This window comes from Podarcis bocagei, assembly GCF_964188305.1.
Source record: "Podarcis bocagei genome assembly, chromosome: 6".
Classification (NCBI taxonomy): Eukaryota; Metazoa; Chordata; class Lepidosauria; order Squamata; family Lacertidae; genus Podarcis; species Podarcis bocagei.
The window spans coordinates 7,423,785-7,437,797 of NC_138130.1; the positions used below are offsets into that span (position 1 = coordinate 7,423,785).

General features: G+C 42.5%; 1 protein-coding gene across 1 annotated transcript in view; it reads left to right on the forward strand.

The window, feature by feature from the left end:
• Window positions 1-14,013, forward strand: part of LOC308589418 (uncharacterized protein) — a 193,570-nt gene that overhangs the window by 15,331 nt on the left and 164,226 nt on the right. Inside the window, exons 2-3 of the mRNA XM_081198676.1 lie at window positions 7,734-7,854; window positions 9,164-9,208. Coding sequence (XP_081054802.1) covers window positions 7,734-7,854; window positions 9,164-9,208 — 166 coding nt within the window. The remainder of the gene's footprint in view (window positions 1-7,733; window positions 7,855-9,163; window positions 9,209-14,013) is intronic.

The window sequence follows — 14,013 nt, forward strand, 5'->3', positions numbered from 1 at the left end:
ATTACCACACTCTAATAATCCTAAAAAGGGCGTTTGGAAAGGCTCCGCTGTGTTTACTTTTTGGTGTTAGCTTTTATGCTGTACACATCTCTCCTATTTCTTTGTTGAAACTTGTTTTTGGTTGTTGTTGTTTTTAAATAAAAGGACTACAACCCCACAGTGTTCCTCCATCTCTCCTTACTCAAACTTTTGCTGTTGTTTAAAATTGCCATTTTCCTCTCATTGTCTCCCCACCGCTGCTTTGCTCAAACTTCTGCCATTGTTTGGAACAGCCACTTAGGCTGCCCCTCGTGAGGCAGTTAAAGGATGCGAAGTCGATTTGAGTGAGACCGTGGATGACATTGTTTGGAATTAAAATTGGTACACTAAGCTGCTTTTCTCTGTATTGGTCAATATATGAGATAATTCCACTGAAATCATCCATAGAAGGTGCTATACAGTGGTACCTCTGGTTAAGAACTTAATTTGTTCTGGAGGTCCATTCTTAACCTAAGGTACCACTTTAGCTAATGGGGCCTCCTGCTGCCACTGCACGATTTCTGTTCTCATACTGAAGCAAAGTTCTTAACCCGAGGTACTATTTCCGGGTTAGCGGAGTCTGTAACCTGAAGCGTATGTAACCCGAGGTACCACTGTACACTGGTGTGAATAGCATATGTTCATAATACCATTAATCAGACTTGTTGGAGAATATGTGATGCTGTTGGCACATATTACCCACATGCGGTGGGTTTCCCCCCATGTTGCTACCGGTACTTTCTGAGCACAAAATCTTAAGGAAATTGGAATCATTATTGGCTGTTCAGCAGTCCTAGACACCAAATTGTTTCTTGTTTTTTGTAGCACGGCCCTCCTCTGTCAAAATACTATTTCTGTATGCGTCTTCTGTTGTTTCCTGGAACTTCTGTATGCATCTTTTAAGAATGCAAGTAAAGAAAAGATTAGTAAAATGTATATTTGATCCTAGATCAGTCTGTACCAAAGTTTTATCTCCATGGAATTGCTCTGAATCATGCTTCCTTTCTACATTGACATGTTCAGATCCTCCTTGTAGTTATCTATAGACAATATGTTCAGCATCATGTAAGTCATCATTGGCTACAAGCAGATATTTTGTAATCCTTTCAACAGCAGAGGTGCAAACCTCCTACTAGCCAGCATTTCAAAACACTTTGAATGGTAGTATTGAAGGTATAATCAGTGCAATTCACATTATCTCCAGCCCCTGTATTTTTTTTTGTCACCTATAATAATACTTCTTCACAAGCGAATTCAAAATATTTGGTTTGATCTTCCCTACCAGCTTGCTAACAGGAACACCATGAAATGTTTTAGAAGCTAAACAAAACCCTCATTCAGAGCTTAGTAAGTTTAATGATCTAGAAACAGGAAAAGCAGAAACAGTGATGAAGGCAAAGAGAATCGTACAACTCATATCTGTGAGGACAGAATCAAGGCTTTCATTATTATTTTTGTTAAAAGGTAAAGGTAAATTTTGGCCATCTGACCATTTATCGTTTCCTGCCAAGTTCTTAATACCAACCACCACAACACACACACACACATTGTTCTTGCAGTTCTAGAAAGGCAGTCAAAATGTTAAGGTTTATCAGTTCTAACCCTGACTACCATACTCTAATAATCTTAAGAAGGGCGTTTGGAAAGGCTCTGCTGTGTTTACTTTTTGGTGTTAGCTTTTATGTTGAACACATCTCTCCAATTTCTTTGTTGAAACTTGGTTTTGGTTGTTGTTGTTTTTTAATAAAAGACAACAACCGCACAGTGTTCCTCCATCTCTCCTGACCATTAGGTCCAGTCGTGACCGACTCTGGGGTTGCGGCACTCATCTCGTTTTATTGGCCGAGGGAGCCGGCGTACAGCTTCCAGGTAATGTGGCCAGCATGACTAAGCCACTTCTGGCGAACCAGAGCAGCACACGGAAATGCTGTTTACGTTCCCGCTGGAGTGGTACCTATTTATCTACTTGCACTTTGATGTGCTTTCAAACTGCTAGGTTGGCAGGAGCAGGGACTGAGCAACGGGAGCTCACCCCGTCGCGGGGATTCATACTGCCGACCTTCTGATCAGCAAGTCCTAGGCTCTGTGGTTTACCCCACAGCGCCACCCGCGTAATTTGCCTAATTTGGTGTGCTTCTATAGGGTAGGCTTATACATCTGTCTAGTCCTCCTATATTACTCGGACAGGGTGAGAGGGAGATGTACCACCAGAAAGCTAAGTGCAGGCTTCCTCAGCCTCTGCCCTCCAGATGTTTTTGGCCTACAACTCCCATGATCCCTAGCTAGCAGGACCAGTGGTCAGGGATGATGGAAATTGTAGTCTCAAAACATCTGGAGGGCCGAGGTTGAGGAAGCCTGGCTTAGTGTGAAGTGAATGTAATGGGCTATGTTTGGAAAGTTTGTGAACTTTGCTGTGATGGTTGGCTTGGAAGCTGGACTCCATAAGCTGAGGATCTCCATGTTCTTTTTGACAGACATTGTGATCTTTGAATTTTAGCCTAGCTCAAAGAGAGGACTACTGCAAGAGATGTCGTAGCCTGGATCGGAAGGAGATGCAGGCCTGATCTGGCCAGGGAGCCACTGCTTCTCCGTCTGGGAATGAAACATTCAGCTCTGGAAGACAGAGCAAGATCGACCCTCAAGCCTTCCTGTTCTGTCTCAAGCCTCTGTCCCCTTTGCTGTTCTGCTGGGGACTGTGGCAAAAGGGGGCCGGTTGGGGGAAGCTTTGGAACATGGGAAAAGGTATTGCAGTCCTGAAGCTGGCATGTAACATTATTTCCCTCCAGCTGCTTTTTGAAATATGGCAAACCTTGAATTCTCCGCCTTGAATTCTCCCCTTATGGAGTAACTGACACAACTTTGGCTGGATCATGGCTATTCTGCTTCTTTCTGTGGCATGTTTCCCATTTCTAAAGGGGACTCCTTGCTTGCTTGCTTTCTGAAAGCTTCTCAAAGCTGGATCTCTCACCCATTGCTGACAGCTATGATGGCCTCATCCATACTGCTTGGTGAAGATGTACAGTGGTACCTTGGTACTCAAACGCCTTGATTCCCAAGCGCCAAAAACCCGGAAGAGTGTGTTCCGTTTTTCAAACGTTTTTCAGAAGCTGAACATCCAATGCGGTTGTCGGCTATTGTTTCTGGGGCGCCTGCACCAATCAGAAGCTGTGCCTTGGTTTTCAAACATTTCGGAAGACAAACAGACTTCTGGAATGGATTAAGCTTGGCACGTTTTTGCTATTTATTTTGCATTTTTGTTTTTGAGGCTTTTTAGATTCATTTGTTTTTGTGACTCTGTTGAACCCAGTTCAGCTACTGATAGATTGATTGTGTGACTGCAGAAATGGATAAAAGCCCCCCCCCCCATCCAAACAATGACTATCATCAGTGCAGGTAAGATTTTTTTATTATTATTATCATCTACAATATTTATAGTACATTACTTTGATTAGTGCTTTCATTTTATAGATCAATTGTCTTGTTAGATAGTAAAATAGATGTTAAATTGCTGTTTTAGGGGTTGGTTTTAAAAGTCTGGAACGGATTAATCCGTTTTGCATTACTTTCTATGGGAAAGCATGCCTTGGTTTTGGAACACTTTGGTTTTAGAACGGACTTCTGGAAGAGGTTAAATTTGAGAACCAAGGTACCACTGTATTTGTTTTAAGGATGTTTATTGTGTCATTGTATCTTTATTTCTGTATCATCTTGTATTTCTATTTTGCAAACTGCTCTTTGATCTTCGGATGGAGGGTGGCATATGAATTTAAATAATATGTACTATTCTTGTTCTCCATTTTATGTTTTTTCTGGTTGTATTAAAATGTTTTTAAATTAAAAAATGTGGTGAGAGATGCTTTAGTTTAGGATAAAAATCATCACAAAGCACCAGTGTCCTACTGGGAAACTGAGAACACCAATCTGAGTTACAAATTTAATTAATTTATAGTGCCTAAATAGAACATTTGATTTCTTTCCTTTAAAAAGTTAAATCCATTGTGAGATGAAATTGCTGGGTCAACTCCAGCATACAGGTGATAGAAAACAAGATATAGTAATTTTCACATTAAATAGTGGTAAGATTAATTCATTGTTAGTAGCACATCTATTAGGCAGAGGACATAAAAGGAGCTAACAAACACTCTAAAGGAAATAGGTTTTCTTCTCTTCTTCACACTCTGCAAGTCTCTGTGGGGAAAGAAGTGTTCATATTTGGTATGAACCGCCCTCCCGTTACATGAGAGAATATCATGAAAAATTGAACTAGCAAAGAAAAGGAATGCAATGAGAAGGAAATAATGGGAAAGAAAACAGGGTCAGTGATTATGATTACTCTTATAATGTGGGAAATGTGCGGGAAACATTCAAACAGTACCTTAAAAGTTTTAAAAATAAAAAGATGCATTTGTTGCAGGATCAATTCACAGTTAAATTTATTGTTTTTGAGTGAGAAATCTGGGTCAGCAGGTCCCATCTCTTTTCCAAATGAAAAGAAGGGTGTTGTATAAAGCACTGTAACGTAATATATTGTTATAAGATGGATTTTTTCTAAAATTAAATTTAAAAAACCTTAATGTAGGAGAACAGTTAAGCTTTGTGCAAATTCACTCATGCAAGTGACTCCATCTCAGGGCCTCTTAAGCATATCTGGCACCGTGGTGCAAAGCTTCCTCTGCCGCCCCCCCCCCCCCGTTTCCCAGAGTTGTCTACCTTTTTTTAGGGAGGACAGCACTTCCATGGAGGGGCTGGAGGAGGCGGGCAGCGGCTGGAGGGTGGCTCCTCTGGCGGGGAAGAGGCGGAGGCTGGACATGGCTCCTCCAGCTGGACGCTTTGTGCTGCGGTGGCCAGCAGACGGAGGCTCCGGGCATGGCACTACTTCGACGCAACGTGGCGGAGGCAGGTGAGGGCGGCGAGCTGATGCCAGGAGGTGCCGCGTCCAGCCTCCGTCTTTTCCCTGGCACCCTCCAGAACTTGGCGCCCTACTGCCCTGTGCCACTAGCCTCTATGGGTAACACACCCCTGCATCTCCTATAAGTCCCAGCGACCGTGGTGAGAGTCAGAGCCCAGAAATATCTGGATGACCAAAGTTTCCCAATGCCTTTTCAACAGTCTTTAAGCCTAGCCTTTGTGCACCTACATTATCATTTGGCTAAGCCTCAGCCCTCTTCTTGCGCAGTTTGAGGGTCACACAGAATGCCAGGACATTATGAGGGAGATGCTTTTCTTGTTTTCTCCACCCCCTTTAGCAAGACAAATCTCTGAAGGCTGCAGGACAATCAGTAGGGCCTCACTAACAGATCTTATTGACCAGGCCAATATTAGGTATCTAATATCTCAGGTTGCCTAGCCTAGATGCTTCATTTTGCACGTGACAGCTTCTGGACCCAGTAGGACTTCTGTCTTTCTCCTGGATCCTTCCATGTATGTCACTGTAGATCCACTCACCCGTCCCCAATATCCCACACAAAAAATGCATGGGGCACTCCTACCATCGCCTCTTGGCTGCCACAGAAAGTGTTGGTATATGATTTGGACTATGTCCTGCTATGACATGCTAAGCTATTGAAATGTTCAAAGTTTGAGCACCCAGAGTTGAACTTATTTTCAGTGGTGGCTGAAGCTATATGGGAAGTTTCAAAATTCAGGAGACTAGCATGCAGGGGGAATATGCACACACTTGTGAATTGATGGAAATACATTATACAGAGAGGCTGATATTTTTGTAACCTAGATACTTTCTGCAAGGTTCTGTACACTTAAAGATATATGGTTATATGCTTCTATATATTCAAGGACTATATTTGGTTTGAGACATATTTTTTTATTCTTAATAGGCAATTTTTGCATACTGATTTAGTACGCCTACATATTTTGAAGTCTCTTCTCGAGCTCCAGCAATTTCATATGTGTAAATCAGTATGCAGAAACAACCAATGTTATTCACAGTTCCTTTCCAGGATAATGCAAGTGCCATACTTAGAGTGAACCCAATTACCACTAGTAGTTTATCACAGTTTCCATGTGACACATGAGCACCTGTGTACCATTTACTACTGCAGAAGGAGATCTAAAATCAGGCAGTATATTGTGCCACTTCATATAAATGTATAACGAAGTGCATCTCAGTGTTTCAAAAGAAAACTGCAATTCGGAGTTTAAACTAACCCATGTCCATGATGCTAAAACACGGCAGACAATGTCCTCCACTGTGACTTGCAGCCTGAACCTAACCATGTTTGATCAGAATTATGCCCTGTTGATTTAGAGCCTAGTTACATATTCCATTTCTCATGTGGCAAACAGAAGAGCTCTTCCTGTCTAGTATGGATGGACAGTACAGTCCATCATCGGTCTGAGATGCTTTCCAATCTGTTCATTCATAATTTTGTCTGGGTTTTTATGGCGCATTTCGCATGTCTGCCACTTAGCATTTTTTCCTCTCGGGAGTTTTTAGGCTAGTTTTACATTATGCTATCATATTCCATTACTATTTATTTCTGAAGGCAGCCTTCATCAAACAGATCCTGTGGTGGCGTATTAGAATAAATGTTGCTTTCGTGCTGCTTATATTGGTTTCATGCTTTCTGCTGATTTTATGTGAGACATAACTAGCAGCTGGGAGGAGTTGCGAAAGGCAGGAAATGCTCAGGAGCATTGTTTCCTGCTGAGGACCATGGAAATGACACATAGGGAAAGGAAATAATGTTTCATTGACTAGTAGGGATGTGGACAAATTGGTCAATTTCTCAGTTTCTCATTTTTCCAATTTTACGTTCAGTGTGCTGCACATTTCCACCTCACTTTGCAATAAAAAATATTATCATGAATATTGAGCAGTATCTTAGTGTAAATTTCTCCTAATATTACACATTTTTCTCTGAAGAATAGTATATGTGTTTTCTGCAACTATTTCCCCGAATATAATGACTTTTTGTATGTTATTTCCACTAATATATTCATTTTCATGCACATCCATCCCAGTATATGTACTTTTCTACACGTTACTCGGCTTGAGAACTACTTGCTTAAATTCAGAGAAGTGTGAATTCTGAAGGATGGCTGTGTTTTGCTTCACATATTTAGATAGGTTTGCTTTTAAATGCAAACCGAACTGTCCCCCATCCATATGCACCATTGAGACCTCCCTGCTGCTTGACTACCTCCTCCAAAAGTTGACTTTTTCCTATTTGGCAAAGGTTATAGTGGATTGTACCTTCCTTGTTCCATGCTAGTTGAAGAGAAGGAAGTGGGAGCAGAGCTGGCTTAGCAGGCTAGCTGAGCATCCCCGTGCGTCATACAAGATCACACAGTCTCCCACTGTTGTTTCCAAAGATGGATAGAGGTCAACATATCTCATCTGTAAAACATCAGACTGAGATAGTAATGTATCATTTCCAATTATCACTGAATCTTTAGCAAGGCACTTTATGCAAAAAGGTGTCATACGGCTTGAACTTTCCCATAGCTGCATTCTGAAATTCATGTTTTCCTATAAGAACTGGAGTTCTCTTGGTTTTGTCTCCATTCTAAAGCTGTTTGGCACAACAGAGAGACGCCCTGGGATACTGAAGACAGAAATACAAATGTCGTGGTTATTCAAGGGATGTTTATTTATAAGCCTGGATCCACCAAAGCAGTTGAAGGACACTCGAAAGGGGGAGACTGATGTTCAGTAATGCACTTGTGAGAATTATATCATTTGCTCTGCTTCCTAGGAGTGGAAGGCCTCGTGCTGTAGCAACATACCACACCGAATCAAAGCCATGCTGTTCCTCTGAAGTGCATGTAGTGCTGAAAACATCACAGCGGTTTTTCAGTGGCAAGACCATACACCAGGTACCGAGTCTCTCTTTCTTTTGTTATTTGAGATCCCGGATTTCAATCAGACCTACAGCTACCTGCTAAGTCTGGAAACATATCTAATTTCATGTTGAGCCACCTGACTGCCTGTTCTGTAAGAAACATTTCCCCACTGTTATTTGCCACCAACCTAGCAAAGGTTAGCCATAAATCTTTCCCAGCAAGGGTGCTGATAGTTCAGGAGCCTTACTGATAAGCAGTGCTCTGTTTCAGAGCTCATATAACCAAAGCGCCTGAATTGGCATATCTTTCTCAACAGTATTTATATAGGTTTGTGGAAATTCAACAAGTTACTTCGTACACCTAGGCAATTTCAGGGCTAGCTGTGCTGAAATATTTGTTCTCTCCAATTACATAGAGCCACACACTCTTGGTTTGGCATTTATTAGCATAATCTGTTTGTGATCACTGCCTGGATTCTATTAGTTAACACCTTGGGCTATATGAAAAGGAAAAAATACATTAGTTTTATTAACCCCCTGAGCCATCCCCTATATATGTGGCATTTCCACTCCCATGAACTATGGGCTGGAAAGAAGCCATGCTTCTGTGCGTAGGCTGAACATAAGAGGATTGCCACATAGGTTAAACACTTTTTAAATGAGGGAGAACCTTCCCTGGTTAACTGCTATTCATGTATGCCACTTTCGATATAAAGCCGCCACTTTCTGCAATAAGTTGATGAGCCAGAATCTGATAGAGAAAACATTGCACATATACCTTCCCTTTTAATAGTTATTTTCAATACCAGTGGCAGACTCCGGGAACTGGAATCTGCCATATTTCTTTACCCAAAACATCTGGATACAGTGGTGCCCCGCAAGATGAATGCCTCGCAAGACGGAAAACCCGCTAGACGAAAGGGTTTTCCGTTTTTGAGCTGCTTCGCAAGACGATTTTCCCTATGGGCTTGCTTTGCAAGACGAAAACGTCTTGCAAGTGTTCCGATTTTTTTCGCTTTCCCACCCTTTTTCTAAGCCGCTAAGCCGCTAATAGCCTTTTAGCCGCTAATCCGCTAAGCCTTTAATAGCTACTAAGCCTTTAATAGTCGCTAAACAGCTAATAGCGCTAATCCGCTAAGCCGCTAATAGGGTTGCTTCGCAAGACGAAATAACCGCTAGACGAAGAGACTCAAGGAACGGATTAATTTCGTCTTGCGAGGCACCACTGTATTTTGTGGTGGGGATTCACTATACTGAAATGTTCACCATTTGAGGAATAAATAAGAGTAATGGTTTTGTTATAAAGTGCTCATCTTAATTAATTTACCTTTAATGATTTCTAGAGATTACTCTGCATCCTGATTGTTCTGCTCCTGTCCTTGGCAGAGGTGAGTTTGCTCCCTCCCCTCCTAGGGGAAAGGGTCTCAATGTCGTATCTTCCTCTGGGCTGTGAGCCATATGGGGGCATCTGTCTAATCGGAGAGGTCAGACTAGCTGCTCCATCCTCCTTTCTCCCTCTGTGCCCATTTTCAGCACCCTCCCTCTATAGTCTGGGCTTTGGCCATTTGCTTTTTATGAGACTGAGTAGTAATTTTGGGGGAACCCAAGATGGACATGTAGCGAATTCCTCCACACTGTAGAAAATTCAATGTTGACTTAGTATTATTTGGCTGTTTCACACTCACTGTGGGCAGGTAAGGAAAGGTAAGGCCTTAATTCACTGCCTCCCTGAGGTATTGTCTGACAGATTTAATGTCCGGATGCCTAATCACTCAGCCGCCAAGACACAGAATCACGTTGCGGATAGCTCTCTTGATTTTTACAATGAAAAGATCTTACTCTGTTTTCACCTGGTTACGAACCAGGGACCATTTGTGTGTTAGTCGAACGTGATAACCACTACACTACGGAAAATGCTCTGGGGCCAAGTGCGCTCCCGCCACTGGCTCAGGCCCCCTTTAAAGATTAGGAGAGGAGTGGAGCCTATTCCCCTCTGATCCACTCTCCTCAACCTGCCCCCCCCCCCGGCTGCCGCAGATTGGCCCGTTCAAATTTGGGTTCGGCGGGAACCCAGGGTGCTCCACAGTGACTGTGGGTGGGTGGTGCCCAGCTCAAGGGTATGGCACAGCAAGGCTCCACAAGGGCAGCGGGGCCCCACGCCAGGCCACAAACTCCACTCCCCACTGGTCACACTGAGTGGACATTAAATAAATATAACTTTTTAACTCCAGTGGAACCTTGGGTTATGTTACCCTCGGGTAACATAAATTTCGGGTTGCGAAAGCGGCAACCCCCGAAGTGTTTCGCCGCATGCGCAGAAGCGGCCTACCGCCATGTGCGCATGCACAGAAGCAGTCTCCCGGTTGCGAAAACTTCAAGATATGGCCGGACCTCTGGAACGGATCCCATTCACAACCAAAAGTACCACTGTACTTAATAAGGTGTTCTGAGTCTCCTTTCTGGATGTGGGGGCAATAAGACTACATACAATGGTCAAAATGACTCAATTGCTAGAAACTTCTGCATAATTAGGGCTCTGTATTCATTTCATTCAAGAAGCAGAGCTAATTCAATACATCAATTCTGTGTCTCAGACTAAATATTACAACCTACAGTTCTTTCTTTTTCCATTTGAAAGGGAATTCGCAAATAGCTTTTTGAGTGTGTTCAGAAATAAATCTTTGTTGAACTGTATAACTCAGTCTAAATATTTTCAGGAATGTGTGTTATGCTGAACCAATCCATGAAAGGGCTTATGAGTAGGTTGGTGAGAGAGAGAATGCACACAAACAATCCAAGAAGCTAATAGCCTCAACCTATTCCAGATGGGTAGCTATGCCACCCCCCTACAGAAACTGACAGGAACATAATGCACACACCTTCCATTTGAATTATGTGATTTTACATGAACGCAGTATATATTTTGCCTACAGCAAGGATGTGAGTGGGGATGAATGAATGGCTCACCCCACGTAATTGCCCCCCCCCCAGTTGGGGATGATGTTGAAAATCCATTTGGTGGAATGAAGCCACACAGTTCTAGTTTTGGCAACCACATAGGGTAGCAACACAGAGAAGTGGCTCGCAAATGTCTGTGGGTTGGTATGAAGGGTCTCTGCTGAACAAAATCAAGAGTCTCCCAGAATCTGAAAGAGAGGCATTTTGAAAGGTTTCTTGAATGCTGCCAAGCATGTAGTAGAAGTGATAAGTTGCTTTTAAATGAAAAAAATGGCTTGCCTTTATGTGTGTGTATAACGATCAGCAGGTTCAGAATAGTCTAGAATTACAGGACCACAAACCTATTATGGCTTAAGCTTTTGTCAGAAGCTAACAAGTTGTGAAGTATGCTATACTTTGAAGTATAATATCTTGACTGACAGGATGCAGAGGACTAGTGGGAGACACCAGCCAGGGAACCCCCTGGAGAACCCCCAGGGGAAGGACGCTCAGGGCCAGGGGGTTGGTGGTGGGGTGATGATGAGTGGTCGAGGGACAAGAAGGAGCAGACTGGGAGGAGGCATCAGAAGTAGAAGAGGGGACGAGGCTTAGTGAACAGGGAGAAGCTGCGGCAGAGCACAGTTCAGACTCCGAGGCAGAAGCAGGGGCTGAAAGGCCAGGAGACAGAGAAACAGGTTGCTGAAGAAGCCAGGGAATCTACCCCCCTTCTGCTGCAACCAGCTCCCCTCGCCCTGGTCTCCTTGAACATGCAGAGAAATGAAATGGGCAGAGCAAAGGGTGGCTGTGCACAGACGCAGCGTGAGAGGAGGATCTCCTAGTGGGCACCAGGAAAGCCGGACCTTTAGTCCTCGCAAGACCTAAGAAAGAGTTGCTGAGACCACTAGACCGGAGCTGTGGTTTGTTTCCTTGAATAAAGAGTTAACTTCAGTGGCCTCGGGTGTTTTGTTGCTGATCTACACCTGACTCCAACCCTGGCATATAATCCTTTTTAGAGTATAATACAGTCATGCTTCCTTCCTAAATCCATTTAAAATTAAACTGCACAAAGTTTAATTTCTGCCCCCCAACCTACTAGGCTGCAGCAGGCTTTGCCACTTCATTTAATGAGACAGTGGCACTGAAAATGTCAATGGTTTTCTTAGTTTTTCTTTCGTGAATTTTAGTTTTGAGAAAAAAAATAATTGAAAATGTGTGCTGAAGCCCAAATAGATTTTCCCAAGCACATGCCCGGCTCCTTAAACATTTCTACTGATCTGCTTTCTGAGGTTGCTAAGAGTATACAGTGGTACCTCTGGTTACGGATTTAATTCATTTCGGGGTGCCGTACGCACACCGAAAAATCTGCAACTAAAGGCGCCACTTCTGCGCAGGGCACGATAGAGCACTTCTATGCACAGAGCGCTTCTGCGCATGGCACACAGAACGCTTCTTTGCATGCGCAAGCAGCAAAACCCGGAAGTATACGCTTCTGTGTTTGCCGTGGCCATAACCCGATGATTCCATAACCTGGAGGCTACGCAACATGAGGTACCACTGTATTGTCAAGTTGCCATCTTGTGATTCCTGATGGTTTAATACAATGGCCATTGATGTTTGACTGGTTACCATTTCCTAAATAGGAGTTAGTGGCTGGATGATTTTTCTTTAATGACCAATCAACCTGTAGGTTTGGGTTTAGTAAGAGTTTTCTTCCTTCCTGTAAGTGCATGGCAGAAAAGAGACTGAATTTGGGCAAAGGCTCTAGTTAGGAGTAAAATACAAGGGTTTTATACTACTTACAGTTAATCACTTAAAATAGTTTTTTTTAAAATTATCGAAACATTGTTACAAAAAAAACACACCCTTTACTTCAACTCAATATGGTTTTGCCACATCCCCCTACAATCAGTGTCATTTTAAACTGATCCCACTTAAATTGATAATTGTCTTTTCAACCACAGATCTGAGCTGCAAACATTCCAGTCTTTTTTTTTTTTATTTCAGAACAGTTCATGCTCAGCAGCTCTGCCAATAGATGTTAGAAGCATCCCTGATGCAAGTGCAATCCAATATAGATTAAATTTATAGGAACATATATCATCTCAAGAGTCTCTCTCTTCAACTTGCCCAAGCTAGCACTGCTATTTTTAAATGGTAATAATCAGATCAACATTTGTATCCTGTGTTCATTCTGGACTCCTCACTTGTTAAGGTAAATGACAAAAGCACAAATGCAATAGAAGTTTATTTTTAAAATCAAAAAAATCTATATCTAATTTGATTACATGTCATCCAGAAAACACATCTTACTAACCTCTCATGCCCCTTTGCATGTGATGTGCTTTCCACAAATCTGAGGCCAGCAAAAAGATTTAAACAACCCCAAATGACATTCAAATTTCTCATACTTAAAAAATGGGGAAATCTTAACAGCATAAGCAGCTTTAGCCTTTAAAAGCAGGAGGCTTAAAACTTGAAATCAGTTTGAATTCTCTGAGCCAGTCTTTGTCTCTTAGAAAAAAATATGAACAGAGGCACAAACTAGATAACAGCCTTTTATGGGGTACAGAAATTAAAGTAACAGAATTACCTTTCAAAGAGATCCCCAGGGCTTTAATGTAAAAATAGCTATTATTTTATTAGACAAGGCTCTAATCCACAAGCTGCTCAGTAGTACTCCAGACTTCCAAAAGATAATCAATGCCTTCACTGCAAGACTAGATAGGATGGGGAAACAATGCAACTGAAAGCTGCTGGGGAGCCATCTTGTGGTGAGTGTATTTAATCCTTCAGAAAGGTTGTTAAATGGGCTTCAAAAGAATCCTTCTGTCCACAAGAAACCCAACGCATTAAGCTCTGGAGAAGAAGAAAAAACGGGCAAAAACTTTATTGGAAAAAACATTTCTAAAAGTTTTGCATTATAAAAATGTGATCCCAATATTGCAGAGTTTGGTCTGAATGCTGGACAACTGTGAACCCAGCCTACTTGTTGGGATAATGTCCAGTCTGCTGGGTCAGTCATGTGAGATGTAAAACTGCAGTCAAGCACAACATGCCTACAGTGGACATGTTAGGGGATGTTTTATACCACTCAGAAGACTTCCTGTTTCCTCCTGAGCTGGGACAGACTTCCACTACATGTGACTTGAAGAGGGTGTGTGGTCTGTTGTACTAGCATGGAGGAGCACACAGCCTCCATGTTCTGATCAGTGTGTGTTTTCCATTTTGTATGTTCCTGTGTGTTAGGAGAAGTGAC